Source organism: Takifugu flavidus, chromosome 15 (assembly GCF_003711565.1).
Source record: "Takifugu flavidus isolate HTHZ2018 chromosome 15, ASM371156v2, whole genome shotgun sequence".
Lineage (NCBI taxonomy): Eukaryota > Metazoa > Chordata > Actinopteri > Tetraodontiformes > Tetraodontidae > Takifugu > Takifugu flavidus.
In genome coordinates this window covers 8,929,345-8,946,243 of record NC_079534.1, presented here as the reverse complement: position 1 = coordinate 8,946,243, position 16,899 = coordinate 8,929,345, and the positions used below count along the sequence as shown (strand labels likewise).

General features: G+C 40.3%; 2 protein-coding genes across 19 annotated transcripts in view; one reads left to right on the top strand and one right to left on the bottom strand.

Moving 5' to 3' along the window:
• The first annotated feature begins 411 nt into the window (after nucleotides 1-411).
• On the top strand, nucleotides 412-16,586 carry mfsd12a (major facilitator superfamily domain containing 12a). Of its 7 annotated transcripts, none has more exons than XR_008953926.1 (12): nucleotides 415-1,007; nucleotides 1,850-1,969; nucleotides 2,621-2,831; nucleotides 2,936-3,071; nucleotides 3,177-3,407; nucleotides 3,483-3,575; nucleotides 3,656-3,748; nucleotides 8,019-8,189; nucleotides 8,275-8,369; nucleotides 9,573-9,650; nucleotides 10,209-10,339; nucleotides 11,209-16,586. XR_008953926.1 is itself a non-coding variant. In XM_057056411.1 (11 exons), exons 1-11 carry the CDS (start codon nucleotides 860-862, stop codon nucleotides 11,250-11,252), a joined length of 1,473 nt encoding a protein of 490 aa, XP_056912391.1. In that variant the 5' UTR covers nucleotides 420-859; the 3' UTR covers nucleotides 11,253-16,586. The 7 variants fall into 7 exon arrangements, 4 of the variants coding, with proteins under 4 accessions (XP_056912395.1, XP_056912392.1, XP_056912391.1 ...); XR_008953925.1 differs by having other exon boundaries at nucleotides 9,532-9,650; XR_008953924.1 differs by lacking the exon at nucleotides 9,573-9,650 and having other exon boundaries at nucleotides 420-1,007; nucleotides 11,209-13,455; nucleotides 13,911-16,586.
• depdc5 (DEP domain containing 5, GATOR1 subcomplex subunit) overlaps nucleotides 10,404-16,899 on the bottom strand; it is a 29,801-nt gene continuing 23,305 nt past the window's right edge. For 11 of the 12 annotated variants that reach the window (XM_057056377.1, XM_057056380.1, XM_057056381.1 and 8 more), the window contains 6 exons: nucleotides 16,191-16,430; nucleotides 15,413-15,582; nucleotides 14,344-14,515; nucleotides 14,204-14,264; nucleotides 13,507-13,589; nucleotides 10,404-13,437 (listed from right to left, as the gene is read on the bottom strand). In XM_057056377.1, coding sequence (XP_056912357.1) covers nucleotides 13,139-13,437; nucleotides 13,507-13,589; nucleotides 14,204-14,264; nucleotides 14,344-14,515; nucleotides 15,413-15,582; nucleotides 16,191-16,430 — 1,025 coding nt within the window. In that variant the 3' untranslated portion in view covers nucleotides 10,404-13,138. The remainder of the gene's footprint in view (nucleotides 13,438-13,506; nucleotides 13,590-14,203; nucleotides 14,265-14,343; nucleotides 14,516-15,412; nucleotides 15,583-16,190; nucleotides 16,431-16,899) is intronic. The other variant, XM_057056379.1, reaches the window with a different exon arrangement.

The window sequence follows — 16,899 nt, the reverse complement described above, 5'->3', positions numbered from 1 at the left end:
GATTTATTTTCCAGATGAAGTTTACTGAAAATTGTATTTATTGCATTGGCATAAACCTGACACCACCGTCGCCACCTTTTAATTTAGCATAGGGGCACAACTGTAAAAATTAAGAGGGTCTGAAAACTTTGATTGTGCTGTGTAATAGAAATTATATTAAAAATGCTCAATTATCTCTGATGCAGCACATGTAAAGCTGTCATAAGACATGGAAAAGAGCAGTCAGTAATGGTGGGTTTATTTAATACAACAAAATAAAGGCTGTTTCCCATAATTAAACCATGCACACACCATGGGTGTGTGTGTGTGTAATATGTGAGGGCGCAAACGTAGTTGTATAGCCAGAAGCTTAGTATTATTAAAGCCGGAACTAATCTGTACTGGAGAAGGATACGCTTCATATTGGTATGCACCTAAGGAAGTGACGCAACGCATTTGTTTACATATTCAGGCCAGATGTTATCGTAACCATCGAGTTGAGGCATCGGACTGAATTTCATCATTGATAAGACGTTCCAGTGAAACGCAAGAAAAAGAAAAAGTTTTACGCAGGTTTAGGAAGATTATTCAAAAAATGTATGTAAATGTATCTCGACGGGAGTGTGAGAAACAACTTTGTTGTTCTGTCCCAGGCTTGCGAGAAACGTCAGCGAGCTTCCTCGTTTCCGCCTCGAGTTGACTCATTGTCACAGTCAGGTGATTGAGAGAGTAAAGATGACATAAACGACACGAAGCAGACACGCATGATCTCCTAAGGGGAAGTGCACATTTTGAGGAAACAGTCAACAAAGCTAATGTTCACCTATCAATGTAGCTCTCCAAACACGGTACGGCTTTTTGAGAGTGGAAGACGAAAAGGATGTCGGACGTTCAGAGATCTCTGCCCGTCTTCCGACGGCTCAGTTATGCAGTGGGTCATTTTTTCAACGACTTGTGCGCGTCTATGTGGTTCACATACCTCCTTGTGTTCTACCACTCGGTGCTGGGTCTCCAGAACGCTAATGCAGGTGTGTCTGTCTCTCAGTATGTCCTTCTTGGTTGTGGTTAGGTTTCGGTGTTTAGTGTTTACAATCAAAGTAGAGATTTAAACAATTGAATTGCATAATATTAAATGTAGTTAATGTCGGTCACGATATTTGCGTAACTTACCTACTAGGATCATTTCCAAAGTTTTTAAGTTAAGCATTGTAATATCAACAATAATATTGTACTATTTTGTCTGCGTTTTACCAGAAAATAAAGTCTAATCATAGGTCATACATTTTCTAATCATCTAAGAAAGTTTTTAAAATTTTCTGACCATTTTCTTCATCTACACTTTTTATATTTCATAAATATTTTAATATTTATACATATTTTATTTTAATGTCAAACAGTACAAATAATACAAATAAATTAAATGCCACTGGATCTTTGTTAAATTTACACATGATAGGGAATTTGGTGCATTTCTACATATTTTAATACAGTCATTTATTACAAAATTCTTATTTATGACCACAAATAATAATTACATCATGTGAAAAATTTACTAGTATATAATTTATTGATAACAATTAAGTCTTAACATTCTTCCATTATATTTTGAGTCGTACAATAGATTCCCTATTAAATTATAAAGATCAATTATTCAATTACTAGAACAATCTAAATATTATTATAATCTGTAATCTTGTTAAATGTACGGTGTGTTTATTTAATTCTACACAATGTGCTACATCACAGAATACAACATGATATGCAGCTGTCATTCAGCATTTCCTCAATTTTAAATAGTGAAGCCCTCAAAGTGTGTGTGATGTTGGTTTAACGCAGCACCCCTGAGTCTAAAACATCCATTATGGTTTAGGTGTGCTGCTACTGGTTGGACAGGTGGCTGATGCTCTTTGCACCCCTCTCATTGGCTATGAATCTGACCGAACTGCTGGCTGTGGCAATTATGGGAAACGCAAAACATGGCACTTGGTTGGTAAGTCACACAAACTCTGAATTCATTACCGGTACTCTGATTTGAATGCCATCAGTCCAGATCTTTTTATGTAATCATGTTAAGAGAGGCTTTAAGCTACTGCACAGAATACTGTTACTCAGCTGACCACTGTTCATCAGCTGATGCTTTCATAAAGGCTGATCTTTTTATTTGAAATTGTTTGGACTATGAGCCCAAACTCACCACTAAGTGTGTGTGTGTGTGTGTTTTAAAAAGACAGTATTCAGAGCAAAATGACATTTCTGGGGATTCAGCAAATATCTAGAAGAAAGGGAATCACACAACCTGGAGTTCATTGCTTGATGAGATCAAAGATTTGGTTACTCTCTAACTCCACATTTGATCGACAATAATGAAAAAATTACAGAAAGTTGAATAGTAGATCAGAATGTAACAATCATATATTCTATATTTTTGCAGTTGTTAGATAATGTAAGTTGTTATAATTATTTATTTTGTGAAAACTGTATTGAGTATTGGGAATAAACAGAGGTTAAAGGAATACTAATTAATCAATGTTTTTACTGGCTATAAACAGAAAAGAGAATTGGCACTTCCTACAACCTGTGTGTGTGTGTGTGTGTGTGTTGTGTGCGTGTGTGTGTGTGTGTGTGTGCACGCATTTTTCAGGCACGCTGAGTGTACTGCTTTCCTTCAATTTTATTTTTAATGAGTGTGTGGGCTGCAGCTCCATCACCCCTCAGTGGGCCAGCGTTACTTACTTCATTCCATTCATCATCATCTTCCAGTTTGGTTGGGCTGCCATCCAAATTTCCCACCTGGCCTTAATTCCAGAGCTTGTGACTTGTGAGCATGCCAGAGTTGAGCTCACTGCATACAGGTGAGTCATCCTCTTGACGCATAAACTGGCATAACTGACAACATAATTAAATGTAAATGAGCAAATAGATAACCATTTTTGTGGATGTGTGTACACATGGGCAGGTATGCATTTACAGTGATAGCTAACATCACAGTGTATGCAGTGGCATACCTGTTATTCCACCTATTGACTGGAGTGAATGGCAATGATAATCTCAGTGATGATGCACTTGGGCCTGCTGATGCTCCTGTCTTCAAGGTAACATGATGAGAATGTTAGTGCTGTTGTGCATGTGTGCTGTCTCTGTCTTAATCTTCTATATAAACCCCGTGTTAAACCCAGCACATGTGTGTTTTACCATAGAACCTAGCACTGATTGTATTGGGGGTTGGTGCTGTCTTTTCCGTCTTCTTCCACGTGGGTACTGCAGAAAGCAGACAAACAAAAGAAGTGAGGCACAAGAGGGAAGAGGAGGAGAAGCAGCAGGAGGAGGATGAGGAGCAGAGTGCAAGTCGGCCCCTGCTCCCTAAATCCCGGACACTGCTTTTGCTGTTGCAGTGGAAGTGTTGGCTGCGACAGCCTTCTTTCTACCAGGTAAGAAGGGAAAGAGCTACATTCAATTCTAAAAGGTGTTGTGGTCTTACCTGGTCAACTGTGGCCCGGCTGCAGGTGGCCTTACTCTACATGACCACCAGGTTAATTGTCAACCTGTCCCAGACATACATGTCCATGTACCTCATCAACACTCTGGGACTTCACAAGGTAACACTACCTTCAGTTTCACCTGTCATATCACATTGGTCAGCATCTCTTCATTTGGCTCCTTCTTTTTGCTCCAACAGAAGTTTATTGCCACTATCCCATTAGTCATGTATCTGAGTGGCTTCCTCTGCTCCTTTATCATGAAGCCTGTCAGTAGACTGATTGGAAAATGTGTAAGTACAAACTGTCTCAAAAACATTTTCTACTTGCTTTTTGAGGTATTTATCTGATTATTAACCCTGTAAGTGAATTTAATTTCATGAAAATCATACAGAACCTAAAATATTATAGTACTTACTAAAAATATACTTAACTACACTGTGGCCGCTTCATCAATAAGTGTGCCTGCCGACAACATGACCCCCAAAACAAATACAAGACTCAAGAATGGGGTACAGAAACAATTAAGAGTCAGAGCCAAAGATTTGAAGGTGTCATTTTAGCTGGCTAGCATCTGCATTCATGAGTCTACAGCAGTAGAGGCAAAATGTAGACTAATGAAACTAAGACTGGACTATCTGGAAAGCACATGCAGCACTACATCCAAAATAAACGGACAACTGCATATCATGAAAACATCATCCTAACCATAAAGTATGGCGGAGTAAACTTTATTTGGGCCTGTTTTGCTGCATCAGGGCCTGGCCAGCCTGCACTCGTTAAAGGGGTGATGAATTTACAAGGGTATCAAAACCGCTTCAGGATAATTGCAGAATGTCTGTACATCAGCAGAAATGCTGTTGAAGTTTTGCAACATAACAAAGTCCAGAACAGAATGGCGTCATAAAAACAAAATCTGTTACAGTGCAGAGCTCGACCCTAAAGAGATGCTATAGAACGACTTGCACGCCAAACACACCACATCCAAAGACTATGACAGAACTAAAGCAGTTCTGCAAGATAAAGTGAGCTATAACTCCTCCTGAATCATGGGCAGGTCTGATCAGGAAGCTGTTAAAAGTTAAAATTAATTAATTTAAACTGAAAACCAAAAACCAAAGTCAGTATTGTTTATACCCCACAGTGTGCAGGACTGATTAAACAGGGTCAAAAGAGGATTCATTTAATGTGAAAATTTAACTTTGAATCTCTATTACAATTTTACTTCACTGAACTTTTTTTTTTACATTTCTTTTATCTGCAGTTCAACAGATTGTTGAAGAAAAACAATACGTCTGGATTATGTAGTCACTGTGCATTCTTAATTGATTGTAATGAATACAGAGGTATTTAAGGAGAAAGTAGCTGAGAAAAATTCCAAAATATCACCATGCCCACACGCTTTCAGGAAAATTCTGCCTAATGTCCCCAAACTGTCACTATATGTGCCCCTAAAAAACAAGCATACATGCATTTAAGGGCTGTGACAATACCACATCTATAATATGTAATATATGATTAAATAAGTAGTAAATCTGACAGATTTTGTCATGAGGTTACTGCAGAATTTTGGTCAAAATTTGTACTTCTTAGTCAAATTGTTCAACCCTCAATGGCACAGTTCTGCTTCATATAGCAGCATGGTTATACATATAAGCTAAAACAATTAACTGTTTAAATAAAAAAATATGATGTCGGATGCAAGGATTTGGTACCAGAGAAAAGTTATTTTTGCACTGTTGCTGATCACGCTCCAATATGGGGTGCGCTCCAATGTGGTGCCATGGATGTTCTGCATCGGTGTTTTGTTGCACATTGTTTTTACTGTTTTTTGTGTAAATAATGTGTTCTGCAACGGCAGCATGAGCGTTTTCACAAGAGATGAGCTCATGAACATTAGGACCATAACTCCCACAGATCTTTTCCCGGATTTCATAGCCTCCACAGAGGTTTTTAATGGACATTTTTGTCAAAGGTGCTCTCACCTTTGCCCACTCTGCATGCCGGAGACGATGCAGGAGAGGGAAATGCGCGGGCACACTTGTGCGCCTCTGACAGCGCGAACATCGTACGCCACTGCCGGGAATATTTCTCTCCAACATGCGTTCTCTGTGCAACAAACTGGACGAACTTCAGCTATGGTTGGGGAAGAACAGCGATCTTTCTGTTATGTGCTTCACGGAGACGTGGCACCGCAGGCCAACATGCAGGAGGCGCAGAGCAGGCTCGCGGACCAAATACAGTGCTTGGAGCGAGCTAATTCGGATGCCTTAGTTATTGTCTTGGGCTACTTTAACAAAGGTAACCTCACACACAAACTCCCAAAATACAGACAATTTATTAAATACCCAACCAGAGAGGAGAACACTCTGGATCACTGTTACATCACAGTAAGCAACGCTTACCGCGCTGCACTGGAACGGTCTGACCATGTGATGGTCCATCTGCTTCCCACATACAGGCAGAAACTGAAACTCTGTAAACCTGTTATGAGTACAACAAACATGTGGTCCAGTGAAGCTGTTGAGGTTCTGCAGGCGTGTCTGGACTGTAAGGACTGGAATGTTTTCAGAACTGGAACAAACTGTCTGGATGAGTACACTGATGCTGTAACATCGTACATCAGCTTCTGTGAGGATAGCTGAGTACCAACACGCACTGGGGTGAGTTACAACAATGACAAACCCTGGTTAACAGCTAAACTCAGAGGGCTCAGGCTGGAGGAGGAAGCGTATAGGAGTGGGGACAAAGACATGTTTAAAGACACAAAGTACCGGTTTAGCAGGGAGGTGAGAGAAGTTAAACAGAAGCTCCAACACCAGTTCTCACCCAACGACTCTACATCTGTCTGGAAGGGGCTCAGACAGGTGACCAACTGCAGGCCCAAAGCCCCCTACTCCATCAACAATGCACGCAGGGCCAGAGACCTGAATGAGTTTTATGGCTGCTTTGAAAGACAAAGGGACAGTTCTGACACCATCCCCTGTGACACCATTCACCAACCCCAGCCCACCACATCCTCCTCCTCCTCCCCCAACAGGGGCTCGGGCCTCTTTAGGACTTGCTACATGAGAGATTCCTTCCTGCCCCCCTCACCTACCCGATGGACCACACTGTCTGTTTCAGAAAGGCAGGTCAACAGGCTCCTCTGCAAGCAGAATCTCCGCAAAGCAGCTGGGCCAGACTCCGTCTCTCCATCCACCCTGAAGCACTGTGCAGATCAGCGGTCTCCAGTGTTCACTGACATCTTCAACACCTCACTGAAGTTAAGCTTTCCCGGCTGGGCGTACCAGACTCCATCTGCAGGTGGATCATAGACTTCCTGTCTGACATGAGGCAACATGTGAGGCTGGGGAAGCACACCTCGGACTCTCTGATCATCAACACTGGTTCCCCGCAAGGCTGTGTTCTCTCCCCTCTGCTCTTCTCCCTGTATATAAACAGCTGTACTTCCATTCACCAGTCTGTCAAGCTCCTGAAGTTTGCGGACGACACCACCCTCATTGGGCTCATCTCCAGAGGGGATGAGTCTGCTTACAGGCTGGAGATTGATAACCTGGCGAACTGGTGCACAGAAAACAATCTGCTGCTCAATGCAGATAAGACAGTGGAGGTGGTAGTGGACTTTAGGCAGAACTCAGCCTCACTTACAGCCATCCTACTTGACTCCCCAGTCAACACTGCAGAGTCCTACCGCTTCCCAGGCACCCTCATCTCCTGGGACCTTAAGTGGGAACTGAACATCAGCTCCTTTATCAAAAGAGCTCAACAGAGGATCTACTTCTTGCGGCAGCTGAAGAAATTCAACCTACCAAGGACAATGATGATGCACTTCTACACCGCCATCATTGAGTCCATCCTCACCTCCTCATCACCATCTGGTATGATGCAGCCACTGCCAAGGACAAAGGCAGACTGCAACGTGTCAGCCGATCTGCAGAGAGGGTGATTGGATGCTGCCTGCCCCTTCTTCAGGACCTGTACACACCAGGACCCTGAGTCATGCAGGCAGGATTGGGGCTGACCCCTCCCACCTTGGATTTAAATTTTTTGAGCCACTCCCATCTGGCAGAAGAATGAAGTCCATCAAGACCAAAACTTCTCGCCACTGAAACAACTTCTTTCCCACCGCTACAGGCCTCCTCAACCAGGCCCAGGACCCCCACAGACATTGCCCCCGCCACCTCCCCGAGTAAGAGACTCTATAGGGCCGCTGCAATATAGCAGCACCATGCATTCTCCTCCACTGCACTACCATCACCCTGCACAAGACACTTTTCACTTCCATATACTGGATTTTAAATATGCTTATTGTATTGTAAATATGCTTATTTTTATATTTCCTTATCTTTATTCTTATTTTACTGTATTATTGGTATTTTGTCTGCACTGCACGCAACAAACACCAAGTCAAATTCCTTGTATGTGTAAAAACGTACTTGGCAATAAAGTTCTTCCTTCCTCCTCATTCCTTTCGAAACACTGTTGAATTAGTGAAAGTGAAGATATTAACCAAAAATGAAAATGCAGTAGACGAAAATATCTTTGCTCTGATTGTTGCAGTTCACCTACGCTCTGGGCCTGCTGTTGGTCATGACTTTCTCCGGGTGGGTACTGTTGGATGAACAAATGGGGGAGAGGGTATATGGTGCTGCTGTGCTGCTGGGAGCAGGTTCAGCCACCATCCTCGTCATATCACTTGCCATGACTGCCGAGCTCATTGCAGATCAGACGGTAAGGAAGGAGAATACGAGCATGCGGGTAAATGTTGCAAGTGAGAGAGAAAAAGATTTATCATACATCATCTGTGGCTCTGCAGCAAAGTGGAGCATTTGTGTATGGGTCCATGAGCTTTGCTGACAAACTGAGTAACGGAGTGGCTGTGATGATGATTCAGGCCCTGCACCCCTGCCGGTCAGTACACACACATACACACGCATACACACACACAAGGCCACTTTCAACTCATAGAATATCGTATTTTTTATCTGATGTCAGATCATGTCTCTTTACACTGAGCTCGGGCTAAGATTGAATTAACTGCGATGACTGCAATCATTTTTTTTTTTTCCTGTCCATAACTGGACTGGGAGCTGGTTCCACAGCCCGTCCGATATGATCATCTTAAAATATTACAACATAAATGTGTAAAAAAAAAAAAAATCAATCAATCTTTACTGATCCCCCTGCCCCTCACTTAAAATTGTTCTTCGGAATCGTCTGTTCCTTACCAGGCAACAGAATCTCAGTAAAAGAATATTTACAAAGATGAAAAGTAGCTCTGGATCCATTTTTTGATGGAAAAATTGCTTTATTAAATGTTTTCACTACAGCGGAATATGACTTGAGAATGTGCCATCACGTCTTGGCTTGAAAATGTCAAGGGACACTAATTATTTTAGGTAATAAGTAATTATTATTGTATTATTATTGACATTAATATTTCATTTTATTATATAAAGTTAATTATAGGGTAAAATATTGCATTTTCATAAAATGACCGCTGAATGTATTTCTGATGGGTTAAAATAATTAAATGGACCTGGCCACTTTTCCCGGCGACCGGTTCATAATTATTATGCGACACAATGACGTCACTTTATGTGCGCCGTAAATGAGACCATTGTCCGAATACTAACTTTAAATTGAGTGCACTACGTTGTTCACTCAATCCATGTCCCCCATAAATATGATCTATAACAGTCTAGTGATGTCCTTCTAATTCCAATTACATGGTCCACTCTTGAACAGTATGCTATGATCAACTTTATCAAAAGCAGCACAACTAAGGTTCTGGTTCCAGCAGAACAAAAGCAAAAGTTGTTCCATGAAGATAGTCTTTCATCGGCTGATGTACAGTATGGTTTTTGTGCAAAACAGGTTTTTGGAATGATGGCCAAAAACATCAAACCTCAGTTTCATCAGACCATAAAACATTTTCACTCATGTTTGTGGGAGACTACAAATATGATGTTGCAAATTTGGATATTTTTCTTCCAAGCTTCTGTGTAGCCCACAGCCAGAACAAATGGGTCATTTGACCCCCTCCTAAAATGTTTTGCTTTCTGTCTGATAGATTTTGAGTTGCTCATTTGTGCTGATACTGACTCCCTTTAGACTTTAAATATGAGCATATCACTTCCTGTCAAGCAACTTCCAGTCAACCGTTAACTTCAAACCTTTAACTGCTTCTCAGTAAGTAAGAAAAGAACAGACCTCACGTGATTGTAAAATGATGTCAACATTTCTATCCTATAAACCTGAACTAAAAAATAATGAAATCCAGCTGTGCACACTTTGCATGTATCTTATACAAACTTTTTTCTTCCCCCTCTAATTTATGTCACTCCAAGCAGTATGTGAAATGATTAAACAGGCACCTAGTTATGCTAACAATACCCTTGAAAAAGCAAACTAATGTTATGTCATGCCGGCATAACTGACTAATAAAGTCAAATTGTTGGTTGCAGTAAATTGTGTAGTAACAGAGAAACCAAACTTTTAAAGACACTTACACACAGTAATTTATGATTATATCATAGAAGGTGGCATGTGTACCAAAAATGTTCTTTACATTCATCAACAGGTTAAAATTTATGAAATATTTTTATTTTTATAGGGTGTGAATGGTGAGACAACCCTGAAGTCAAACTGAAATCTGCATCATGGTCCCATCATAATGGCTTTTATTTGGAATGTTAGAGGTTATAGGGTGCTATTGTAATGTGCTGACAACTGTTTTGTCTTCCTCAGGACTTCAGTATGCTGTCCAGCTTGTGTCTGGTTCTATCATTACATCATGGTCATTGTGACAGGAGGTGTGGGAATCATAGCAACGTTTGTCCTCTGCTCGATCCTAATCTGGCCAATAAGGATAAGATCACGTGAGGCATTCACATACAGTTAATAGGCACATTCACACCAAAGAAAAGAAGTTGGGAATCAGAATTGGATTTATTGGCTTTATTTGACTGAAGCCTGATATCACTCTCTTAACTAAACACACAGGACAACAATATTTGCAGAAAACATCCATAAAAACAGCAACATTTGCAAATGTACAGAAAAATGTAAATACAGTTTATAAACTAGGGTAGGGCAGCACATGGCTCACAGGAAACTAATAGGTCTTGTAACTGGAGGGTTCAAATGCCAGAACTGGTCCTGGGCTGGGGTGCTGCTGAAAAAAAGCATCCAATCCTCATGGCTCCCAGGCTGCAGTAAAGTGCTGCCACTGCTGCTGGGCTTGTGTGTTTAGAATGTGTAAATTATTTGTTAAATACAGAGGTTAATCACATCACTATTTGGTGCATATAGAAATACTTTGGTTTCTTCTTTCTTCTGTTCAGTATTTAGTAGTTAGCAGAAATCAGTCATCGAGGAAGCCCAACAAAATTATTTTTGTTTGGGTAATTTTTAGCCATGGATGTACTATCAGACCCACATCACACCTACTCACCCAGGTGACCAGGTTTAGGGTGATATCACAGCAGCAAATGCCATGTCCATTTCCACAAAGGAGCATATTCTGAGAACTCAGGAACCCCCTCATACATTCACAATGGTTGTATCTTCATTTGGAGCAGTGGAGGACACAAGTGTTTAGATGACTGAGGTCCTATAAATGCAATACTTCTTATTTCTCACTGTGTAAATGTGCTGAAAAGGTGATACTGTCAAAAAAAGGTTCTAGCACCAGTAATTTTCTACTGGTGTTGTTCTGATTCTGTTGTTTTTTCTCCAATATTTCCAGGTGGAATTACAGTCAACTGCAACAATGAAGAAGGTGCCAATTAAAACACCTGTCACATAAACAGACCCTCAGGTTTTTCCAAAGTTTACACTTTACCATATACAAGACGGGAACTGAAAAAGCACTTTTGTTTTTAACAAAGCCCAGTTTGGATCAAGTTTTGTTGACGCTGTACATGAGTACTTCCCAGCTTCATCACATCTTTTCAAATAATAAAGTGGAGGCAGAGAATATAATTCATACAATGTCCCCTCGGCTTGATGACGGAATAGTTGTGCTAATTTTGAACACCAAGGAATTCATTTCCAACTACAGAATAGGCCAAGATGATATTGGTCAAAAACAAGCAGCATTATTCAGTTATTGGTCAGAATATCCATATTTCCATATGGGAGGCAATATTTGACACAGCTGATTGTTTATTCACTGACCGAATGAGTTCAGTTGAGAAATTATAGGAGTTGCATTTGGATTAAAGGTCTTTAAGCTGTCTGGTAATTAAACTGGAATGTCAAATGAATGTCAATAACAGAATCATGTTATCAGAACAGCTTTTTTTATGGGAACCAAATTAAAATCTTAAAAATTAGATCTTTGGATTTTTTATATTTTGTGCTTTCAGTTAATTTAATTTAAATTCTTCAACCTTAAAAAAATGATTCATTTAATTTCAATTCACCTGCACATCCATGAGAGGGGCCAAAGCTGCACTAGTCTGATCATCAGCTGCAGAATCTAGCTCTGGGGACATGGAATAATAATGAAAGGTGGAAGCCTAATTCCTAATTCCTAAGTTTGATATCACTTGTATGAATTGTTAATGATGGGAAAAAAAACAATTATACTTTTGTTGGCCACACACTCATGCTAAGTTGTAGTAAATATGACCTACAACTGTTGCAGGCCAGGGGAGTGCTAGAGACAAAAAAAATGAAAGGCCGCTTAAGTCGTCCTGAAAACCAATCAGCAATGAGTGCAAACTAGCTATGTGTAACCACAGACCACAAAATGGGTTAAATGGCAGGAGAAGAGGATGTCGGAGGAGCAGGATTCAGACAGTCATCAACTCTGGGAAATGGGGAAGGAAAAAAAAAGCAGTACAGGGAGAAAATGGCATTGACAGTCTATCAGTGGCACACAGGAGTCCAGTGGAGCTGTTGAAAACACTGCGCTCCTCTTTCAGAGGGGTTCAGATCAAATCTGAGGATAATGGCTCCTGACCACGGTATAAAATAGATTTTCAAACCAATGGATTTGCCCAGAGGGCAGTTTGCTCCATTTAGATGACAGAAAACAGGTCATTGAAGTTAAGATGTTATGTTATATTAAACGAGTTATGAACCATCTCCCTTTAATGTGTACATTAATTACAATTGAAAAAATTTAACCTTTTTGAAATAAACAGTGACTACATTTATATGGTAACCAACGCATTCTTCCTTTTCTTGACTGCATTTCCCTTGTGTTGGAGCAGTGAGGGTGCTGGAGCCTACACCCATTGCATGCAGGCGAGGGCAATGTACATCTCTGGATGAGTGGACAGGACAGCTCATTGCAGTCTGGGCATTTAGGAATTTGGTACCTTGCTCATTAGTGTCTCAGCAGTGCTCTCAGTCTCCTTGTACCTCTTCTGCTACCAGCACACTTTCCCAGCAACTGGAGCTTGAACCAGAAGCATTCTGCTTCTCAGTCCAGTCCCCTACAGACTGAGCTACCACTGCCTCAACAACACATTAACTTTACACATTATTTTAGTCAATGCTGCATATATAAATAGAGTACTCAATTATTAAGCGTAAGTGTACAGAATACACCAGTGGAGCAGAGTTTTGACTCTTAAGCTATTTAATGATGCAAATTATGTCCCACTATTTATTATATGTTGTAAACATGCAAAGACATAATGGGGCTTGACCAGCATTTGTTGACATCAGGGAGTGCTGGTGTTCATTTTCTCCTGACAGCTGTCCCAGAAGTTTAACAGTCTGTTGTCTTTGTTGGCACAGAAGTCGCTGAAGTCTCTGAGGAGGCGGTCGGCGAGCTTCTCATCCCCGAGCACGCCTGCCCTCCAGGACTTGGTCAGCATAGTGTTGTAGGCCCAATAGTAGCCAACACACTCCTCCCCACCAAACAGCCCCTGGTTGTTAGAAGTGGTAGAGTTCCGGCGTCGACGTTGCTGCCCACTTGAATGCTTCCTCTTGAAGTATGGCAGCTGCAAGAAGACGGTACCTGACAAAAGAGGCAAAAGTTTGTTGCTTTATATATTTCTATAATATATATTTTTACATTATGACAAACCTGTTATGTGGATGTACTGGGGCTTATTCTCCGAAGGGAAACTAAAGGTTGAAACTGAAAATTTGTCATGCACAAATCCAAACCTAAGAAGAGACATTTACATCATTAATTCATGTTTCAACAGAAACAGTTTTGGTTAAGGTACAGAATTATGATACTTTACTTTTCAAAAAGATTATTAGACAGGCAAGCAGACAGACAGATAAAGAGGCTCTCCTCAGTGTTTGGATTGTAAGCTAAACCCCCTCCTCGATGCTCTACATAGGCAACTGCACACATTCCCAAATGACACCATCATTGATGATAAAATAGTGATAAAATGTCCTTCTTCATCAGGGGAGAATTTGTGTAGGTGAATCATTGAAGTTCTTGGGCACCCACATCCCCACTGTTCTCTTCTGCAGCACCAGGCCTTGAGCCAGTGTAATGAAGGAGCACTTAACAGGCAGGGTCATATTCAACAACAGAGCCCTCCAACATTCAGTCCTCGTCTGTTCCAAGGTAAAGGCTTTCAGAGTGACACTACAGGAAGCATGTCATCACTCTCATCAGTTTAACCCTTACCCTCAGTCAAATGATCTCAAAGAGTTCTATTCTATTCTGCAATACACAAATGAGTGTGCGTTTTTCACTTTTAGCTAATAACTGATTTGTTCATGAAAATAACATGCTACAAGTTACCGTAAACAGCACCAACCTGTAAAGTATGGCCTCCTGAAAGAACTGCATCCTATCCCAGTAGGTCTCTGGTTCAAAGCCTAAGAAATGAAGTACAGGTTGGTCTTGACACCTTTACAAGTCAGCCCCACCACAGTACAATCAACCCATTTACTGTACCTTCAAACAGATTGTCACTGCCATTCTTTAGAAGGCAGTGGATGTTCAGAGAAATGAAGTGCTGGGCTCTGAGGGGATCTCCATACAGGGAGGAGGTTAGTGCAAAAGGAAACTCCAGTGCAGGGATCAAGAGGAAGCCACATGATGCTGCTTTCCTGTGCCAGCCCTGAACCTGTGAAGAACACCCATCTTATACTTTTGTTTTTTTCCACTTTTTTTGATGGATTCTCAGTCTCTCAGTATATACTATATAATGTTCTTTTTTCTTTAAGGAAAACCACAGAAAAAATTAATACTGTTTTCTTTAGAAATTTGCAGTGATGAGCTACTCTAATAAAATAAAAATGACAAGTTGTGAATTAGTGGTGTTCAAACATTCAAACTAAGATCTCTAAAAATGTAGTCCATTCCTACAGCTGTGTGTTAAAAAAAACATTAAAATCTTATGGCATAACAGCTTTGTGAATTCTAATCAATTGTTTTAACATCAGTTACAATCAAGTTTGTGTCTAGGTGTTAAAAATATAATCTGTCCTGTGAGGAAGCACTTTCAACAGTAGCAAATGAAATCACGATTTAAAAACAAAGGAAAGCCTTCAGAAGCACCACACATTCATCTCTGGAGGGTTCTCCCCAGCTGGGAGCTAGTCAGGCAGAGGAGGACAAGAAGAGGAGCTCGGGCAAGATGGAAAAAGCGAAAAAGGAGGATGAAAAACACTATCTTACTAACTATAAGCTTTATCAGACAAAAAAACTTTAAGGTAAACCTTGGGCATACAACCTAAACTGGTTATACAGCAGGGGGGGCTATACTTGCTGTTAGAGAGTGAGAAAACTATGAACACAAAACACACCTTTTGGGGCATTCTTATAACAATAAATTACAGTAATACAAGGTAACAAGCCTTAAGGTAACAAGTGCATAAATTTCAGCACTGCTTCTTGTGATCCTGATCAAACATTATCCCAAGAATTCTTTTAAATACAAGGCCACAAAATTACAAGTGGTCGGGGAATAAAATGTCAAAATAAACAGTACAAACTTCATATGCGTCATATGATCTTTTACCATCTCAAAGAGTACTGCAGCAGTGACAGCCATCCAGTGAAGCTTGATCTCAAAGGCAGTGTTGAGGAAGAAGTTGCCATGGTAATAACAGCTGCACCACTCCATCCGGTCACTGCGATTGTTCACATCCACATCCAGAGTGACCATTTTCTGCTCTGGAACAGTGGCAGCTGTGAAAGAAAAACTTATTGTGAAGACTGACATGCTGATCAATCAAATGAAGTTCACAGCCTCCATTAGAAATGTTATGTTTTTTAACAGAGCAAAAAAGGCTTGAAAGACTGCTTTGATGCTACTATTTAACCATTAGTTAGAATAAACAAATTTACATGCATTAGCAGACCTTTGAACTAACCTTTGTTAGTTAGTTACCCTGTGGTTACTGATTACCTTTTCTAAATGCTAATTATACAGGTTTCCACTGACCACATTGTTCTCAACAAATTGTCCAGTTTGATCAATTTTTTTTACAAAAATATTTTTTTAATGGAAACCTAACAAATGTGATTAAAGTGCCTTTATTTTCTTGAGCAGTGTATTTATTTGAAGTGAGTGAAATTTTCAGTTATTTTCAATAATTTTGCCTACCTGGACAAATGAGGCAGGCAGAATTATGAATTTTACCTGACAAAGAACACCGAAACATTATATCTTTAATGCAACTTAATGTACCTTTTATGTGTCAGTACTACCCCATACAATGACTGATGCTGACCTCTGAATGACACGCATAAATGATGGAGAATGCTGTGCTTCTTTAGCTGTAGGCAGACTGTACCTAGCAATGCAGCGGCCTGACTGCGTCCTCCAAAACTGCGGCTGAATGAGCTATGCCTACTTGCATAGGAGGACGGCCTGCTGGGGAGCCAGGGCAGGAGAAAAACTGGGAGATCGCAATGGAGCTGCTCTTCCACCACAAAGGCCACCTCAAACCACTTTCCCTGGAACAGGGCAAAGTCCTCCAGAGCTGCTGCAGGCCAGCCCCCTGCTGTTGTGGAAGGAGGCTGGGAATTTGAACCTGCAGAGGACAGAAAACAATATAGACTCATTTAAGAAAAAAATGTTAATATTTTTGAGATAATTAATATTTTTGATTTGAGGAATCACAGCAATTTTAACACCGTGAAAGTTAATCCTGAAGTGTAACACAATTTCATTAAAAAATATAAAAGCCTGACAATCTTATTTTTAATTTTCCATCAATGCTTCACTTGATGTCCTCAGGGAAAAGCTTTGTAACGCAGAAATCCATCAGATATACAAAGTCTTCATTCACTATTTAACTTTATTTCCTGTTATCTTACTTATTTTGCTGTATGCTGTATAATTTTTTTTTATACAACTTACAGAAATTAGTCTGGAGGTATTCTGAGTAAAAACAGATATGGTAATCTTGGAAAAAGCTAGCGATAGAGATTTTTTCATTTAATGCAAGTCTACTGTAATTGCTTTTAGAAAGAAATAAAGAAAATTATGAAAAATGTGTT

Excerpts from the sequence above, each read along its gene's own strand:
- mfsd12a (XM_057056411.1), top strand. The coding sequence starts at position 860 with ATGTCGGACGTTCAGAGATCTCTGCCCGTCTTCCGACGGCTCAGTTAT. Across the intron at positions 1,008-1,849 it reads TCTCCAGAACGCTAATGCAG|GTGTGCTGCTACTGGTTGGA; the intron begins GTGTGTCTGTCT and ends ATTATGGTTTAG. Across the intron at positions 2,832-2,935 it reads GTTGAGCTCACTGCATACAG|GTATGCATTTACAGTGATAG; the intron begins GTGAGTCATCCT and ends ACACATGGGCAG.